The 18796-nt window shown below is 47.0% G+C and overlaps 1 protein-coding gene across 6 annotated transcripts in view; it reads left to right on the top strand.

The window, feature by feature from the left end:
* KCTD1 (potassium channel tetramerization domain containing 1) overlaps window positions 1-18796 on the top strand; it is a 99262-nt gene that overhangs the window by 21099 nt on the left and 59367 nt on the right. The window contains exon 1 of one of the 6 annotated variants that reach the window (XM_048080024.2): window positions 10622-10728. The exons of 2 other annotated variants lie outside the window; for them this stretch is intronic. Coding sequence is in view for 1 of the 4 variants with exons in the window: in XM_066992883.1 (XP_066848984.1) it covers window positions 10967-12865 (1899 nt within the window). In the remaining 3 variants the exon portion in view is untranslated. Of the gene's footprint in view, window positions 1-10621; window positions 10729-10866; window positions 12866-12915; window positions 13056-18796 lie in introns of those variants that run through there. 3 more of the 6 variants (XR_010829651.1, XM_066992883.1, XM_066992885.1) reach the window with 3 other exon arrangements.

The following is an 18796-nucleotide window of genomic DNA, read 5'->3' as shown; positions in this document are numbered from 1 at the left end:
ATTATGGCACATCAGCAGCCTTGGCATCGCTGCTGTTTACTGAGAATGTCCTTTAAAATAAAGGAAAAAATATTTTTTTTTCTTTACAAATAAAATAGTAAGCTGAATGACAGCTGACTATGCAGAACAAGGGAGCTTCCTATTTCTCCCATGAGGAAACTAAGCCAAGTTTGTGACACAGATTATTCTACCAGAAAGTCTTTAACTCTTGTGCCCAGATTACTAACGTTTTCCCCCTAAGGTGCCTACACTTGCAGTGAGCACAAACAGCATGGCATAGATCACCACAAGGTCTCAGATGACTGCAAACAGCTGAGACCCGGTTCTCCTTTGCCCAGCCTATTTGCCAAGCCATACTTTGTTGGGAGATCCTCTGTGTCAACCCAGAACACAAGTCTGCTCCTCATGGTAGGAAGCAGAGGTGCAATCAGTGACCTCAGGTTTGGAATTTTCCCTTTTCTTGCTCTTGAAATGATCCTCGAAGTACTGCCTTGCTGTAATTGGTAACTGCCACATGACAAATGTGTCTTCTTCATCATCCAGCTGACTGTCTTCAAATTCACTATTCCAATACAATGCAATTATTGCTCATTTCTGCATACTGTTCTGTTGAGTCACTGATGTTTTATATACACTTGAGAGAAAAGATCCTCTTTTAGCAGTGTGTAAACCTCTTCTGTCACCCAAAACAGAAGTTTTATTATCCATTTTTATTCAGTTTGTTATTTATATTAGTCTATCTTCGGCTTAGTTTTTTATTAGTAGTAGTATTCAATTTTAAAACAAATCCTAAGCTGTAGAACATTCACAACTTTTTGTTGTTTTTTTTTTATCATGTCCATTTGGCAAAGCAGAAGAAATTGAGAGGAATGGTTTTCTCTCTGAGGTTAAAATGAAAGGTAGACCCTTCATGTAGGAGAGTGCTTGTTTGCATGTTGCCACTTAAAATGGTTGTTTATTCATGAGACTTGTTGAAACTACTCTAGGGCTGGTATTTACCACCTTTGATTCAAAAAATGTATTTTTACTGATGTACTATATGGAGGAGACTAGATTAATATAAATATCATGGTGCTTATGTTCAGAATATGATGAAAGATGTTGTGTTTGACTTTTCTCAAGCATTCAGAGAGTGAAAACTCCTATTGCAAATTTATTTCAAAATTCTCCTGTTGACTAGCAGATAAAGATGTAAAAATGCTGTAACGAGGTGTGCAGAATCAGTTAGGCATTACTCCACTAAAATGTCCAAAAATACTGAAAAAGTATAATTTGGGGTGTATATTTTTGTTTTAACAAGTCACCCAGCTTTAGACAAAGCCTAAGAGACTGGACAGCCATGCGGAGAGCCTGTGCAAAGCCAGAATTCATCATCAGCAGGTCAGCCTGGTGGGCTTTGTAGGTAGGAGCCTTTGTCCATGGCGGTAGGGAGGGCATTCATGAAAGCTCAGTCTGTGGTTAGAGAGCAGGAAGAGATGAAGACCGGGCAACTTTCTGCTATCTCCTATACACATGTGCTTTCCAGGGGTTCAGTATCTTTCTGTTTAAGCAAGTACTTGGAGCAGTAACCGTGCATTTCTCAGTCAGAAGTGCTCTTTTCCCCAACATCGAGGTGGCTGGGTAGCTTCATTGTGTTAAGGATCCTACTGCTGAGAACAGAAACTCACGATGACTTCCCAGAATGGTACCAAGCTTCTTGGACTTCACAGACTTCTCTCTACCTGGCCCTAAATTATGCCATGCACTGGTGGCCAAACTGGAATTCAGAAGACAAAATCCCATTCCTGGCTGTTTGGGATCTGACAAGCTCATTTGGAGTGATGGGTTAAAAAACCAAATCTAGAAGTTCCTTTAAAATAAAGTGCCCATCCCTAAAACATTACAAATTAATCCAGATACTTTGATCCCTTTAGCTTCACAAACAAAGCTCCTGTAATTCTGCCTCTCTACTTTACAGTTGACTAAGATTCCTAAATACTTAAATGTCATTACTTCTGATGGGATAAAACTACTTAGAGAATATTACTAAGCATTTTCGTGTAATCCAAACCCAATATATCTTGCTGAATAAAAGAAAAGCTCTGGAATTTGAGAATTCCAGTGAAAATAGAAAGAACTGAGCTAATTAAGCACTATAGCTAGAGCTGGGCAGAATAATCCAATTGTAGTTGCTGAAAATACAGTGAAACAGAGAGAGTTTTTGTTCATAGTCCTAAAAGTGACATCTAGCTGGTTTTAGAGGCTAATATGGAGGTGCAGGATAGGTAAAGCACAGAAAGGATGTATTTTCCTTGACTCGTCTACCAGTGTGCCAGAAAGACCAAAGGTCAGGTTTTCAGAAGAACGCCGTGTTCACTAACTCTAATTTAATTCTCTACATAAGTAGCCATGTTTGCAAATGGCTAAGCACCAAGCAGCTCCCATGGAAACCATATCAGGTGCAAGCCTGTTTGAAAGTACAGCTGGTTTAAATGCCTCTACAACCACTTCTGAATGCAGAGACTTTCAAAAAACCCGAGCAAAGTTACTGGTTCTGAGAGCTTGAAGAAAGCTGGATATGAATTTCTTGAGGTAGTTGCTTGTGATTCTTTGATTCTTCAAAACGTCTTCCCAATGAGGTAGCAAAAAATGGCTTGCACACCATTTGGATGGTGTAGTGTGTTGTTTTTGTTTGGTTGTTTTTTTTTTTTGGGGGGGGGGGAGGTTGGTTGGTTGGTTTGGTTTTGTGTTTGCTTGTTGTTTTGATTGTGTTTGTTTTAATATATATAAAGAAGTCTTGAGAGGGAAAAGAACAGTCAGTAATTTAGAAAAACAAGTCAAATTACAAGCTCAGTCCTCATGGGCACATTGTCCAGGAAATCTCAGGAGCACCAACAACCAGTATTCAGAGTGAGAAGTCTATCTTAAAAATCACAGGGATTTCTCCTTTCTGAAATTACCAAACTGCTTCTCCAATTGATTTCCAAGGTTTTTACAGAGCAGTCATTCAAGGTTTCAAGCTTTTCTTCCTTCCAATCACTAATTTTCAACCCTTCCATTCCAACATATGGAAGAGGAAACTCCAAAAACACTATCATGAGACTGCGCAAATTGGCAGCCCCGCTATCAAGATGTTACTGTCAAGGCCAAACACATAGGAATGACCTTGGAATAAAGGCCCTATTATCTCTCAGCAACTCTTCAAACTCTCCATCCCCCGAGAAACTTCACAATTGGAATAGGATGCCGGGCTGTCTGGAAAGAGATTAAATTGTTCACAGCTGCCTGGGAATTAACAAACTTCCTCTCCTTTACGTTGGAATGCAGCATATTTGCAAGCCAGGTGGAGGATGGCATGTGAGGTTCTTGCAGGACCTCGAGTTGGCACTAAGAACCACATTTTCATGTCTGCACATATATCTGAGTTACCAGGGCTCAATAATAATTTTCTGGCAGATTACTCCTGCCCTACAGCAGGTTTCTATGATTACTAAAGCCAGAATGAAAGCAATAGGTCTGGATTTCACACTTTATATCCTTCCATGCTGAAGCTTTGATTTTAAAAACTGCTTTTTTCCTTTGACACCAATCAGCAAGAACAAGCCTGACAATGTACAGGTAAACAGTCGAGTAAACTGCAGGGACAGTCTTATAACGGGCAAAGTGATACCCTCCCTCGTAACTTGGAGGAAATTATTCGGAATAACTTGATAAACCTTTGCCAAGATTGCTAATGGAGGGATTGTGCACTGCAAATTGCAAATGTGACCTCATTTTGTCCAAGGCACAAAAAAAAAAAAGAGCTTATCATTTTTTCTTGCTTATTTTAACAATGCTCATTGATCCTAAGAAGCGACATCCTTGCTGTCTAATAACTTCCTTGCCTGTAATTAAATAATCCAGTCCATGAATGTGCAAAATGCCAGTGCTGAGAGTTTTCTAAATGATTTTTATTTATTTGATGACACCTTCAGTTCTGTAAAAAGAAACGGAATTTTAGCCTTGATCACCAAATAAGGAAACTTTGGAGTGGGCACAACTTAGTCTTTCGTGAATATAAGAAGGCAAGGCTATTCAAAACAAGATGTGCCTCAAGGATGGACAAAAAGCTTGTTGCATTTAAGCATTCTCAACAGCTATAGAAGTAACGTTCTCATAATGCCAAGCCCTAACAAAATACTGATGCTCACCAGCTGTTAGAAGGTATTTTTCATCTGCTTTAGTATTATTTGATAGGGGGAAAACAAGAGAGGTAATGGTTTTTTTTTCTTTGTAATGTTCCTTTGTTTTAAAAAGAATCATTTTGATTTTATTTTTATTTTTTAATATATTTGTCCAGGCTTTACCTAAAGAGGGCTTTATGCTCTAAAACTTAAAATACAGCTTTTTATTGCAGTTTGCACCTTCTGGTCTCTTTTACTCCATGGCCACTGGCTTCAAACCACAAATGAAAGTCCGGACAATACCCTGAAGATATTACTACAAATTGTTATCTGAAATCACACACTCATTCAGTTTGTGAAAGTACTTTTGCATAAAGGACCAGTCCAATTAAAATCAGTGCACAGTTAGCTCTGCTTATCTAGTAATATTCCACCTCATTCTTTTCTACTTCTTTTTTCACTATATGAATCAAATCAGGGACTGATAGAGGACGTGGCGAGGGCTGGCAATAAACACATTATACTTTGTTATCCCTGTACTCTTCTTCCAAATGATGTATGAGTTTATTCCCTACTGCTAAAATGCTGCTTTATAGTCAGCATAGTCTGTGATGCAGACCTTGTGTAGACAGTCCCCGTGCATTTAGGTCAATCAGGATAACTTGGGATACTTTAGCATTTCACACGTGGAGAAGGGGATGTGGAATCCCATTATTAGGGCCAGAAACCATTGTGGCCAGATAATGGTTTAAAAGAAAATAAGTGTAAAAAATTGCACAGGCCAACATCCTACCAAATTGGACGTGGGTGAACGAAGAGAGGGGCATAAACAGGAGCTAAGCAGCTCCTGATTTTAATGGTACAACATACAGTGAAACATCCTGATCCAGCAGCAGGCGGGTGGGTCTGGGTGACAGCCTGTGCGGGGCTCTGACACTCGTGAGCAGGCTGGTGACACTCTCTGTGTGCTCCGTTTGAACTCACCCAGTTTCAAAGTTGCTTGAACGGGGTTTGTGTCAGCCCAGCTGAGACAACTCAATCGAGGGAAGAAAATCCAAGTAGACAGGTCATTGGTGCTGTGGTTTTTGCTACATAAATACCTGAAAAGGAATTTCCAAATCCACAGTGACACAGACATAATACCAGTGGAAAAGGGGAATAATCAGTTTATTTCAGTCACTAAGTCAAAACAAAAGTATATTGACTGTGAATTCATGGTGCAAAGAGGCTCTAAAGCCACGAGCTGGCGGTGGGAGGAAGATTCCCTTTTCCAGGCTGTGCCGAAAGCCAGCTGTTGCCCCGTCCCCCGAGGACCCCAAGCCCTGAAAAAAGCCTTGTGTGAATGAGGGGGTTTGGGTGTAAATCCCCACCTCTGGCCCCGTGCGCTGAGCCCCACCTTGGAGCGACCCAGAGGCTCCAGCTCATTCCCCAGGGATGGAGAAAATAAACAAGATGAAGCAGAACCCACACGGCACGGAAACAAGGTGGAAAGTGGCATTTCTTCACAGTCTCCAGAGCAACATTTTGTTTGTTAAACTGTGAGGGCTCAAGTTTTTCTTCCCTTTTTTTTTTTTTCTTAAGGGAGTGTTTCAGAAATCTTCTTCTTAAGAAGCCTGGCTGCCATATAACTGTTCATTCCCCACTGCATTTATAGATTTCATCCAGCCCAGTTTGACTTCCAGCCTCTGCTCTTAGTTCAAAATAAATTTTTATTGCAGGATTATGAACGGAAAATAGGATTTTGAGAAGTCCATATCCAATACAGTATTAATTTATGCTCCATTACATACTACTAAAAGCACTATAAAAAGTGAAAACCCCTACTTCCACAGACCTACAACACCTATAAATGAGGCTTTGTGGTTTCACAAGGATTTTTTTTTTTTTGAGGTTTCTCTCTGAGTTACTGCGTTGGTCCTTCCAAATTTCCTTCATCCCCATCCCCCATAGCATTTATGGACGCCGCTGAGAAGGACTGAAAGCTACCCTACATTATCAGCCTGGATGGGAAGAGCTGCTTTCCTCCACAGAGGACAAATATTATGTCCCTGCCCTACTGGACTGCTCAGCGTCAGCAGTTCCTACAAATGACTGCACAACCGCTGGAGCCACTGTACCAGCCGTGCCTTACAGAGCGGCTAATTTGTTTCGAGTGCCGTCATCACCACAGAAGCAAAGACAAACACAAGCTCAAACACAAATAAATAAAAGATTAATATATCTCCTGGCAACCTACTTCCAGCACATTTTAAAAGCCCCTTAAAACCTTTGTGCAGTGCAATGCAATTTACTACCTGACTCCCTGCAAGCTGTCTGACAGTGGTCTTTGTTTTTGGAAGCAAAGGCTGCTCCAGCTGCTTGACACTGAAAATAACAACAGTTCACAAAGTCTTGGCTTTTAATTTCCCAAGCACTAAACACATGCTTTCTTGCAAAGATGATGACACGGGTTTTCTTCATTTTGCTTGGGAAACAGAGCAGTCAGAAAATGAGCCGTGTCCTCAGCAACAAAAATACTGCTTTTGTAAAAAAAAAAAAAAATTAAGTGAATAATGGACAGTACCTGTGGGAAAAAAAGTGAGCGCTCTCGCTGCAATATGCTCATGATTCGCAGCGTGGAGCTTGGCGAGGGGGGTGGTTTGGTGCTGCCTTCACGTTTCACAACGTGTCGGTAGGAGCCGGCGCTTTGATATGCACAACTACCGCTAACATTTCATAATATGACAATCTAATAGGTGAAACAGCTTCCGTGTTTTAAAATTCATTAAGAACAGCTGCAACTTAGCTCTGATGGATACATCATTGCTTTCCTTAATCAATGTCTCCTTTGTTGAGTTATATAAAGCTGTTTCATTGCCACACAGACAGGAGCCGCTACTCTAAAAAAGAAAAAAATAAACTAAAAGATATTTAAGATCTATTTTAGCATGTCAGTATCGGCTGTCCCTAGTATCGAGAGTAATGAAACAACTAAAAATATCATATATGCAAGTAAAAGAATAAAAGAAAAATGGTATCAACGTTTGAAGTGACAATTCCGAAATGCTAAAAGAGCTTGCCTAAAAACTGAGTATTTCTGGGTGCGAGAAGGATTTCTAGGACATGCTTTTTCCCTAAGTGAATTTTCCAGGAGTCTCGAGCATTATTTGCCTTCAAGTTCCATAGTGTCAGTGTGGATTTCTCATACCGACTTCTGCATAGCCTGCCTCTATGGGGAAAATAGCTTGTGTTTAGAGAACATATTAACACTTTTTAAGAACATGTTTATTGTATTTAAACTAACAGTAAAAGTGTACATGACAAAAAGCTGTTTTCCCAGAACCGTGCCGTGTGGTCAGCCTTAGGGTTAACCAGCAAGCTTGTTTTAAACATTGCTTTTGAAAATCTCTTCTGAATGTCTAGTTTGGATCCCAAGGAACAAGCAGGTCCAGTGGATTTTCTTTGCTTCTTGCCTTCTGGGGGATATTCTATTTTAGTGAGGCTTCACAATGAAATATGTATGGAGAAACACAGAACGGGGAAGTCTTAAATGGATCTAAGTCAAATAACCACTTACGGAGGCTACAGGAGAAGTAGCCTGTGCTAGTCTGAAGGAGAACAAGGCTGTGGAGAGCTTCAGTACAATGGTTTAATTGTCAAAGACCGCGGCTCTAGTAAGCTCTGTGCCTGCCAGGAGCCAGACCAGGGGCCAGAGGAAAGAGGAGCTTGAAAAAGACATGAGGAAAGGCCTGAAACTCTTTGGTAGCACGGTTACAAGCATTACCTTTATTGTAAACCGACTGATTCAGAGAGTAGGGTGGTTTTTTTTGGTTTTGTTTTTTAACCTGGAATGCTAATTCTGTTGCATATAAACTGATCTCCAGGTATACGAAAGGAAGGAAAATCAGGTCTAGAGTTTCAGCCCTAGTGGGGCAGGTGCATTATTAGTGTTCTCGGGTAATTGCATCTTCTTCGCTGACAGCAGTAATAAAACTCATTCTCATGGTGTGGACAGAGCTCACATTAGACTCAAACCTCGAGTCAGAGGGGAGAAGGCTCTCTCTGCCTACGTGGAGCACTCCGCAGGATAAAACTTTGATTAGTGATGTGGAGGGTGGAGTAGATTTAAGTTTAATGTCATTATGCCAACCTCAATTAGACAACCTTGTGCAACTCTGGCAGTTGTGGAATGCAGTTCGATTACCTGGCGTAGCTCGAGAGCTGGAACAATAGGATTTAGACTTCTGGAATACAACTGACTAGGCTAATTTTTATCTTTAGGAACCGAGAGAGATAGACAGCTTCACCTGTATATGCGAGTAAAATGCATCTATATACATATGCATACACACATATACATACACATATAGGTTATACAGGTATATAGGTTATATGGGTGTCTTCCCAATTATGGTCACCTGCAGCACCCTAAACACCTCGTTTGCTACTCTCTGATTTCCCCCTGGCTGCTGAGGTGCTTCCAACTGATGTGTGTAATATGGATGTTCCATATATATTTTTCCCCTCCAACCTCACTGCAAGTTCTTTATGTCCTTTATACTTACTATTAGTATACTTGGCTCCATATTCATCTCCAAGTCTGTCAACATAGTTCACCTCCTGTAATCAGGAAATGGTGATTAAATGAACATCCAAGTACAGAAGCTGTCAACCTGGTGTTCATCTTTTTCTAAAGTTTAAAAAAAAAAAAAAAGTTCAATTACCTTTTGTGCTCATGTGGCTCTGAAAACCAAGGAAAGGGAAAAGGAAAGAGAAAAGGAAAGGGGAAAGAGGAAAGGGAAAGGGAAAGGGAAAAGGAAAGGGAAAGGGAAAGGGAAAGGGAAAGGGAAAGGGAAAGGGAAAGGGAAAGGGAAAGGGAAAGGGAAAGGGAAAGGGAAAGGGAAAGGGAAAGGGAAAGGGAAAGGCATCACCTCTTCTATGATCCTTACACAGAATCAAATTCGAAGGTCATTGCCAGTCATGTCATTTTTAGCATTTAGTGGAACAATAAAGGAAACTGAAGATCTTCATAGAAAGCATGCAGGCTGCAAGCCCTGCAGTTCTCTGTCTCCTGGGATGGGCTGTTATAGCTCCTTACAGGAGCTCGTTTGGGGCATTTAGGTTTTAATGGTCTTTCTGCTTGATGGCTGTCAGTTTCAGCATCTGGTCCACCTCATCGGAAGGTCTTAGAGATTTTGACTGAGCGTTGGGTTGCAAATAGCATATGACGGGGGGGGGGGGGAGGGGGAATATTTATATCCTCTTTATGTGCATAGTGAAAAAAAATCTAGAATATATATAAACCATCGACATAATCCGCTCTCAAACTACAGAGCAAGTACAACTTCTTCAGTGCATGCAACAGCCCTGACCTCCGTGTAATTACTCCGGGCTTACATCAACATAACAGTGCCGGCTTTCTCTGCAATTATTTTCTGGGAGTGGCAGGCTCTCTTCCTGGAGCGCTTATTTGTTTCGAATTGGCCTCGTTTGCTCGACAATTCGCGCATCCTTTCTGCCTGCCCGTTTGCGCCGACTTGCGAGGGCAGCCGCTGCCCGGGACGCCCCGTCGGGGACGGGGACGGGGACGGGGACGGTGCTGGGCCCCCCCCCCGGCCCACGGTAACCCCGCGGCTGGTGCCCGGCGCTGAGCAATCGCCTACGGATGAGTAAACCCCAACTGTGGTAACTCGGGCCGGCAGCTCTGCAATTAAGACTTTAATTTCAGGTGTAGCCCGGTGGTGGTAATGAATATTTATTTCAACGGAGCAAAGAGGAGAAAACCTGCCGGTCGGGGAAGGGGGGGAGGCTCTGGAAAAGCTCGGGTTAAGCAGCTGCGGAGCTGCTGGGGTCCCGTGCGGGGTCCCAGCCCGGCCACGTCCCCCTCTGCGGGGAAGGGGAAGGGGAAAGGGAAAGGTGAAGGCAGCTCCCCGACGGCTCTCCCAGGGGATGCTCGGAGCCGGCGGAGGGCAGAGCCGGGCTCCCCGGGGACTCTGCCGAAGTCCTCATTTCCTCGCATCGCACCTTCCCGGGGGTCCCGCAAGCCCTGCGGGGCGGCGCGCGGTGTTTTAGGGTATTTTTTCTTTCTTCTTGGTATTATTTATTAAAGTTACGAGGACGAGGTGTTTGGTTTTTTTTTGGTATCATTGATGAAAGCTGAAAGGACGAGGTGTTCAGAGGCTCGCCGACCTCTGCCTGCATCCTGGCTGCGGATTTCTTTTTAGCTGCTGGGGATGTCAAAAAACATAATAAAAATAAAAAGGGGAAGGAAGAGCGGAAAAAAGAGACCTCGGGGCGACATCTCCGGGCAGGCGAAGTCCCGATAACGATTTTAATCTTCCTACTCTTCTATTCACGACCGCCCGCCCCCGGACATCCCCGGACCGGCCGCCTCGACGTGCGTTTGCCTCCCCGCGCGGAGGAAAAGCGGCTTTTCGGGGCGGGGGGCCCGGCGGCGGAGCGCGGCACATCTGCGAGCCATCCAAAGCGGGGAGGAGCCGTCGGGGCGAGGCGCAGCGGGACGGGCGAGGGGGGAGCCCCGGCCCGGCGGCTTCCCCCCTCGCCCGTCCCCTTCGCTCGACGGGACGGCCCCGAGGTGAGCGGCGCGGTGAGTACCTGCGGGACACCCCCACCCCCTCCCCGGCACCTCGCAGCCCCGTTTCGCGTCCCGTCCCGTCCCGTCCCGCCCCGCCCGCTCCCCGCCGCCGCCGCTGGGAGCGCGCTCCCTTTAAGAGCCCGGCTTTGCCTCCCGGTAGCTGAAGGTCATTAAAACACAAAAGCGCTCCGGCGCTGCGGTCCAATATAGCGCATGCGCCCTGCCCGAGGACTGGCAGGGAGACGGCAATATGGCGAGAATGCCTGGCAGCGGCGGCGGCGGCGACTGGAGCGGCGGCGGAGGGGGCGGCGGCGGCGGCGGCGGGGACAAGGCGGGGGAGCGGCCGCCGGGCCGTGTCCGAGGCGCCCCCCGGCCGCCCCGCTACTGCAGCGCCGGCGAGGAGGAGGAGGGCGAGGAGGAGGATGAGATCCGGGAGGTGCAGATAACGGGGGACGAGGAGGAGGAGGAGGAGGACGGAGCCGATGGGGGGCTGCTGCTGGACGAGGAGGAGGAGGAGGAGGAGGAGGAAGAGGAGATGGGTCTGGAGTGGGACGGCGAGGAGGAGCCGGAGCCGCTGCCCCCCGCTCCGGGCCGTACCGCGGGCGGCTGCGGCGGCGGCGGCGGCGGCGGCGTCGGGGCGGCCCCGGGGGGAGCCGCGGCCGCTGCCCCGGGGGGCGTCGGGGGCGGCGGCGGCGGCGCTGGGGGGGCGCCGTCGGAGGACGCGGAGCTGGAGGCGGCCCTGCTGCTGCAGCGTCCCGAGCGGGCGCGGCTGAGCGAGAACACGCGGCTGGCCACCCGCTACGCCGTGCGCATCTTCCGCGAGTACCTGAGCGAGAAGGCGCAGAGCCCCGACTTCGAGACCATGGACAAAGGGGCGCTGTGCAGGGTGCTGCGCTCCTTCTACGCCGAGGCGCGCTCCAAGAGCGGGCAGCTCTACTCCAAGTCTTCCCTCATCAGCATCCGCAGCTCCCTCAACCGCTACCTCAACGAGCCGCCCTACTGCCGCACCCTCGACCTCACCAAGGACCCCGAGCTGCGCGCCGCCAACCTGACGCTGGCCGCCGTCATCCGCAAGCTGGAGGAGCAGGGCGCCGGGCCGGTGGTGCAGAAGCAGGCCATCACCCGTGCCGACCTCCGCAAGCTCTACACCTGCAGCGTCTTCAGCACGCAGAGCCCCTTCGGGCTCCTCAACAAGGTCTGGTTCGAGACCTGCATGTACTTCTGCACGCGGGGCCGGGAGAACCAGCGGGAGCTGGAGGAGGACTCCTTCGGGCTGGCCGTGGACGAGGACGGCCGCAAGTTCGTCTACTTCAAGGCGTTGGGGCCCTACCACAAGTCGCGCTCGTCCTCCTGGAGCAAGAAGCGGGCGGAGAGCAGCGACGAGGAGAACCTGCCCCGCATGTACGAGACCGGCACCGAGTTCTGCCCCTACGCCAGCTTCGTCAAGTACCTCTCCAAGCGCAACCCCCTCTGCAAGGCCTTCTTCCAGCGCCCGCGGGACCACTGCAGCGAGGGCGACATCACCTGGTACGAGAACAAGGCCATCGGCAAGAACCTCCTGGGCACCCGCATGCAGATGCTCTCCAAGGCGGCCAAGCTCTCCAAGACCTACACCAACCACTGCATCGGCGCCGTCTCCATCGCCACCCTCAACAGCATCGCTGGCATCGGCACCAAGCTGGGGGGGCCGCCGCCGCCACCGCACCACCACCACCACCCCCCTCCCCACCACCACCACCACCACCACCACCTCCTCCACCACCCCGCCGGTGGGGGCTGCTACACCCCCGCTGCCCTCAACGGCGGGCCGCGGCCCCGGCCCCCCACCGCCAACCCCTACGTGCTGCCCAAAGACGGCGACGCCGCGCCGGTGAAGGCGGAAGCGGCCGCGGTGGCCCCGGCCAAGCGGGCCCTCTACGAGGCGGTGTTCCCGGCGGGGGCTGCGGCCGGCGGCGATGCTTGCGGGCCCTCGGCCTCCCCCAAAAGACTCTGCCGCCGCCCCGCCGAGCCCCTGGACGCCGCCGCACCCGCCGTGGTGGTGGTCTCAGTGAAACACGACCCCCTGCCTCACCTCCTCCCCGAAGCCAATGGGCACAGAAGCACCACCTCACCCACAGTAGTTTCACCTGCTCTTGTTTCCCCCACACAGGTAACCGGAAAAAGGAGAGGAGGAGGAAAAAATAGAGATATATACAACCCCCAAGCTGGCCACCCTGGCCCACGTAGCCTGTGCTCCCCCCTCGCTTGCCCATCTCCCCCGGGGCCGGTGGCAGCGTTTGGGCAGCCAGAGCCCCCCGCGAGCCGGCCAAACCCCGCTCATCCCACAGGGAGGTGCCCAGGTACCGTCCTGCTCCCCCTCGGCGGTGGCACCAGTCCTGCGGCTCCCCCTCTCCCTCCTTTTGGCTTTCTTTTCCTCTTTCCTTGTTGTTCTTTTTTTTTTTTTTTTTTTTTTTTCCCCCCCTCCACCCCTCCTTTTTGCGGAAGATATGAGTTACGAAAGTCGGGCCAAAGTAGTAGATAAGGGCGTCAGATATCATTAGTGTGTGTGGTGTTCTTGATGTGCTAATGAACTATTTGAATAACCTCAAATGCAGGAAACAGCCAGGAGAATACTCAATTACACACTAGTAATGAGGGTGTAATTTTAAACTTCAGAAGTTAACAAGAGGGTTAATATGGCAATTGCATTCATCTTGTATTTGTTTATTTAAAATAGCTCTGTTTCCTGGCAGTGATCCTCTTTTTTCTTTTCTTTTTTTTTTTCTTTTTTTTTTATAAGGCAAATTGGCTTTAGTTGCATTAGTTGCCATAGTGGCGAAATATACAGCAGCAGCGCAATTAGGCGGGTTAGGTGCAGCGAGACCCAGTTTGTCGGAGGCGCTTCGCGTGGCTGAGGCGGGCCGGGCGGAGCGGAGAGGTGCCCCCGGCCCCGTGCTGCGAGTCCCCTCCGCCACACGTGCTGCCCGGCCCAGTTGTTGTTTTTTTTTTTTTGACGGCTGGAGCTAAATTACCTCGCCGCGTTTCAATTAGGGACTCGCTACGCTTTTGTAGTTGGCTCCGAGTTTGGAAGTCCTTCCAGCTCCGACTATAAAACTTCTGCAGCTACGCCGTGCCCCATAAAACCCCGTGTGCCGGGCAGTAACTTTAATGCTCGCTGCCCCGCGCGGTCACCAACCCCCCCCGCGACGTGCTGGTGTGGAGCAGTAACAGGGATTTCGGTGGCGGGGGCCCCATGCTGTGGGGTGAACGCAGGTATCCGACATGCCTGAGCTGCTTCCGAAGTGGAAATACCAGTTCTGGACAGAGTGACCCTTTCAGGGAGCTTGCCGGCTAATCAGCCAGCCCCGGGCTAATTGGGGAGGGGGAGCGGGAGGGCGGCTTTCTGGGAACGCCTGCGCAAGCTTCTATGTTCTGTACGGTACCTGCGACCTCTCCTTTCTAGTGTGTTGTGGGTTTGGGGTTTCTCGACCACTTCAGCGGAGCGCCGCGGTTTGATCTCCTGCTGGTGTCTCCGAGTGGCTCGGAGGCTCGGTTGCGTGCAGATAGTGCTTTTGTTCTAGCTCCTTCTTTCAGGCATTACACCAGGTGTATTTCAGGTGTATTTTCGTGACCTTGAGGGTCATTTGGGAACTTCAGGCGTGGCTTGGCTCCTCGGAAGGTCGTGCGCATGAGGATGGGGCAGAGGGACCCGTGGTGACGGAGAGAGCATCGCGCGGTACCCGTGCCCGTAACCTGCGTGGCAAGGTGTCCCAGCCTGTCACACAAATCCCACAACTCTCCCATAAAGCTCACACGAGGAGAAACCCAGCTGTTGGACTGCTCGTTGTGTGGCTGCGCGGTCGGCGCTGCGATTCTCATTAGCGGCTGGCTATCGGGGGAAAGGGAGAAATGGCTCGAATAGACGGGAGCGTACGCGGCCATGTGCTGCCTTCTTAGCTGCAGCAAGGAGGAAAATGAGCAATCAGCAAGGGTACTAGACAGTGTGGGTTTTCTCAGTAATTATATGGAAATGTTCATCTCCATTCACAATCTAATGAGCTAAACAAGCTGCCCAGCCACTTTTGTAGCTAAATCTTGCCTCCGCTACAAAACTCGGTAATTTGAGCCTTTAGGAGAAGGGAGCTTTTTTCTTCTTCCTAATCGCTGGTTCTTGTCGTGTCAGTTTTTAACTTACGCACTTCTTCTTGGGATGCGATGAAAAAGCATTGTCTGGGGAATGGGTTTCCTTGGGAGATTGTTAATGCTAAACTTTTTCTCCCTAGCTACCTTTTGTAATAGTTACGCTAATCGAGGGCCAGGGCATTTCCTGGGGAAATTAATGACTGGCTGGGGTTAATGGCCCAAGGCACTGCCTCAGGCCATCAACTCCCCCAGCTGGTCATTAATCCCCAGGAAATGCCCTGGCCCTCAATCGTTATTGCTTAATTATAAACAAAGACTTTCCAGGCCTTTTCACTGAATACATCTCATCAGGCAATGTGACACTAAATTCTGCTGTTGACAAATATCACCGATTTCTTGAAAACACCAAGGTCAGAAGCTTGTGTTTTATTGGTCTTGTCTGCAATTATTCGTCCAGGGGACAGATTCTGCTGCCCCGTGGGCAGGTGAAACACCCCGTCGAATAAATATCAGTGCAATGAGGGGGCTTCTTAGCGTGTTTATGCTGTTTGTGTGTACGTATGTTTTCTTATAGCATTAATACCTTAAGCAAGGTATGGAAAAGGTTAAATGGAGGCACTAAACTGAAGGTATTGAATTTGCACTGGCTGCAAACTTTAGGAATCTGAGCAAGGATATTAATTTTACTCTCTCCTGTCGTGGCTGCTTCCTTCTTTTGTTTTAGCCCCAAGATGTGTTTGTAGCTCTTGGTTTGCAGGAGCCTCCTCCAGAGCTGGGGAAAGGTACATCAAATGCTCAACTTGATCCAACGATTGCTTTTGGTTGCAGCCGTGAGAGCAGCATTATACAGTGTATTTTAAGCATCCTGTGCCATCATGGCACAACTTTCTTTTCAGTCCTTATTTGCTCTGAAGTGTAGCAATTTTCCTGCCACTGACAGCAGTGCTTCAGCTCAAGCTGATGACAGAGGGATGTAATTTGTCTGTTGTTCATCTCTCTTGTTACTGAAAGATGAACAATAGCTAAAGTTTAAGCCTTTGATGCTACAGTCGGGTGGTAGCTGTTGAGATTTATAGGTCTGGTACGTGCTGAACTTCCTGCAGTAGAAATTCCCCAAAATAGGTCTAAGGAAATACATTGGCTTATGCTATGGGTGAGGGGAGTCACGGGTGGCTTCAAAATGTTTCTGTTATATTGATTCTCTGACTCGGTTGGGTTTTTCTGGGCTACTTCTGAAGAGTTTCATTGGCTCTTAAGATATCTACCAAACGTTTGGTCATTTAAGCATGGTTCACGTGCGTTTGTCATGGGTGTTCTGAGGGATACCTGAAGGTTTTTTCTTTCTGGTTTCAACCCAGGGACAGCTTTTTTTTGTGTGTGTTTTCTCTTCATATGGCATGTGTTTCTTCATTGCCTTATGCTTTCTTTGAAGGGGGCTTACTTTGACCAGATCAACAAATCTTGTTCTGACTGCAGGTTTTGCAAAACAAGGCAAAACAGTAATACATGATGAATATAAGTAGAGAGCAGGCACAAACTGCAACAAATCAACGTAATTAATAAGTTAGTCTAGCTCTCTTTAATCTTTTTCTTTTGGAAGTGGATAAGAATCTTTGTGCTTAATGTTTGTTATGAGAACATCCCACATTTCCATAAAAAGGCCACAAAAAAGGCTCCTGTTCTGTACAAATTTTCTTGGTACTCTGTCCAGGATCATCACTAGGAGCTTTCCAAGTGTGCAGAATAGGAGGACTCATCAGAAAGCTCCAGGGACACTTTGGGAGGCAGCGTTAGGATGCTGGGCTTTATTTCTATACAGATAATAGATGGGGCAATATCCCTATCTTAACGGCTTAAAGCACAGCAGCTATTAAGACTGATGACTTCTAAATACCTTGTTAGTTCTCGTGGGAGTATATCTGTTTACTTAGTTTCCAAGGTTAGTTGTGGCTGTGCTACTGCCTAGTGAGTGCCATCCTCTTTGATTAATGGATTACCAGAGTTTGCAAGAAAACCTAGGGTTTGCTACGTGTCTTTTTAAAAGGAGCACCGATGTTAAAATCTTTAAGCGTGAGGGTTAAAAGAACAATAAAAACTGTACCTACTTTACAGGCTGTCCGTTTCGTGGTTGGTTTTTGGTTGTTGTTTTATTGTTTGTTTGTTTTTCTTAGTGGGAAATTCTTTCTTTTTCCGTTAGTTACAGATGTGGAAAGTGATCAGCTGCAGGAGGTACCTGTTATACCTGCTGGTCATTAAAGTTGCTCTTGATGCAGGGGAGGCAGGGGTATCAAACCCCTAAACTGGTGTTCTTATCAATCTCCGTAGCAAAATCTTGGCTATTGCCCCAGTCGGTCAGTCAGTGCTGTAACTCTCAGTTCTTCTAAAAAAATCATTGAACAGGGCTGTTTATTTTATCTTATTTTTTGAAGATGGTAAGACAACCCAAACTGTGTTCCTTATAACCAACAGGAGGTTTGTGGGAATATGAATGTGCCCCAAGACAAGCTCAAGAGAAGCAGAATAGAGATTGGGGTCAGTGATCTCCTTTAGGCTCTGGGGGTTGTGCTCGCACTGAAATGAATGAAGGGAGCTGGTCTTTCTTTCCTGGAATGGAAGCGGTCTGTTTGGGTCGGCTGCTGGGGAGGAGATTGCTTGAAGGTGACTCGGGGTGGGTTTCTGTGAAGATGTGAGAATGGTGTTTTGTTACACGCAGGTGGAATTTAGATTTTGGAGTACAAAGTCTAACACATCTGCTATATTGTCTTTGCAGGTGGTCTTAGATGCAATGGGGTGTTATAGTGGAGAAAATACGTTATGTAACAATTTCAAGTGATGATTTCATCCAGTAACACATCAATTCTTAAAATACTTTTACTTTTTGGAAATTAGAGCTCTTTAAGTTATTTGCACCGTGTGAACTAGTCAGAAACTTGCCTAGTGCAGCCTTCAGTGACACTGATAAGAATGCAAGAGGTGATCCGTTTTGTATAAACCAAATGAAGATGACCCTTTTCATACAGTTAGGGGGAAAACAGCATCGACGGAGTGCTGCTGTATTTTGACACTTCTTGTATAGAATCTGAAATGACTAAGTCGCTACTCTTCCTCTGTGAACATCAAAGGTAAGCTGCACAAACTTAAAGGCAGTGGAGGTGGTTTTCTTTTTTTAACAAAAAAGTCTTCTGTGATTATCCTGTAAAAGATTTGCCATTGCCCAATGCTCTCCTGCTAGAGAGCAAGAGATCAGAAACTGCTCGGTCTAATTGGTGAGTCTGTATGACAGTGAGCTGCCTTATTTCATGTGTGGTGTAGAAATAAATGAGTGCTTAAACCCTTTGAAACACACCACTACTGCACAAGCCATAGGCTGTAATTAAATTGAATGTGGGGTTGTATTGTCTTGTGCCCTTGGCTATAAACTTGATAACAGACCATGGTACACCCACTATTGTGTTAGAAGCTGGAACCTAATTAGCTATGTTGTAGATTTTCAGTCACTTTCGAAGCCCTTCTGTTCATCCTTTTCCCAGTGTCCTTTTTTCCTTATTATTTTGCTTTTCTGTTTCTGAAGCAATAAAAGCACCCTGCTTTTCGGGAGGAAATCATTAAGGGCATGTAGCCAAATATGTACGTGCAAGATAATTTTTTATCGCATTTCTGGATTCAAGGGACAAGTGTTAGTAACTGCATTTTATCTGATGTAGAAGAGATTTATTAATGTTGTGATAGTAAAAATATATAATCATGTTTTCGGGGAATGCTTTGTAAGTCTCTCAGGCGTTCGAGGGGGGAGGAAGGAAGGGATTGCAACTTCTCACAATACCTTGATCTGAAAGTAATGTCGGAAGACATGAGATTGAATTCTGTTCTTGTTGTTTTTCAGGATTATCCACACAGAAAAATGGCTCTTCCAGGCTTTTAGAAATTCACGCGCTTTTGCACTCAGCCAATTTTAGTT

Source organism: Anser cygnoides, chromosome 2, assembly GCF_040182565.1.
Source record: "Anser cygnoides isolate HZ-2024a breed goose chromosome 2, Taihu_goose_T2T_genome, whole genome shotgun sequence".
Taxonomy (NCBI): Eukaryota; Metazoa; Chordata; class Aves; order Anseriformes; family Anatidae; genus Anser; species Anser cygnoides.
Note: the sequence above shows the minus strand (reverse complement) of the source record. Positions and strands in the feature narration are given on the sequence as shown.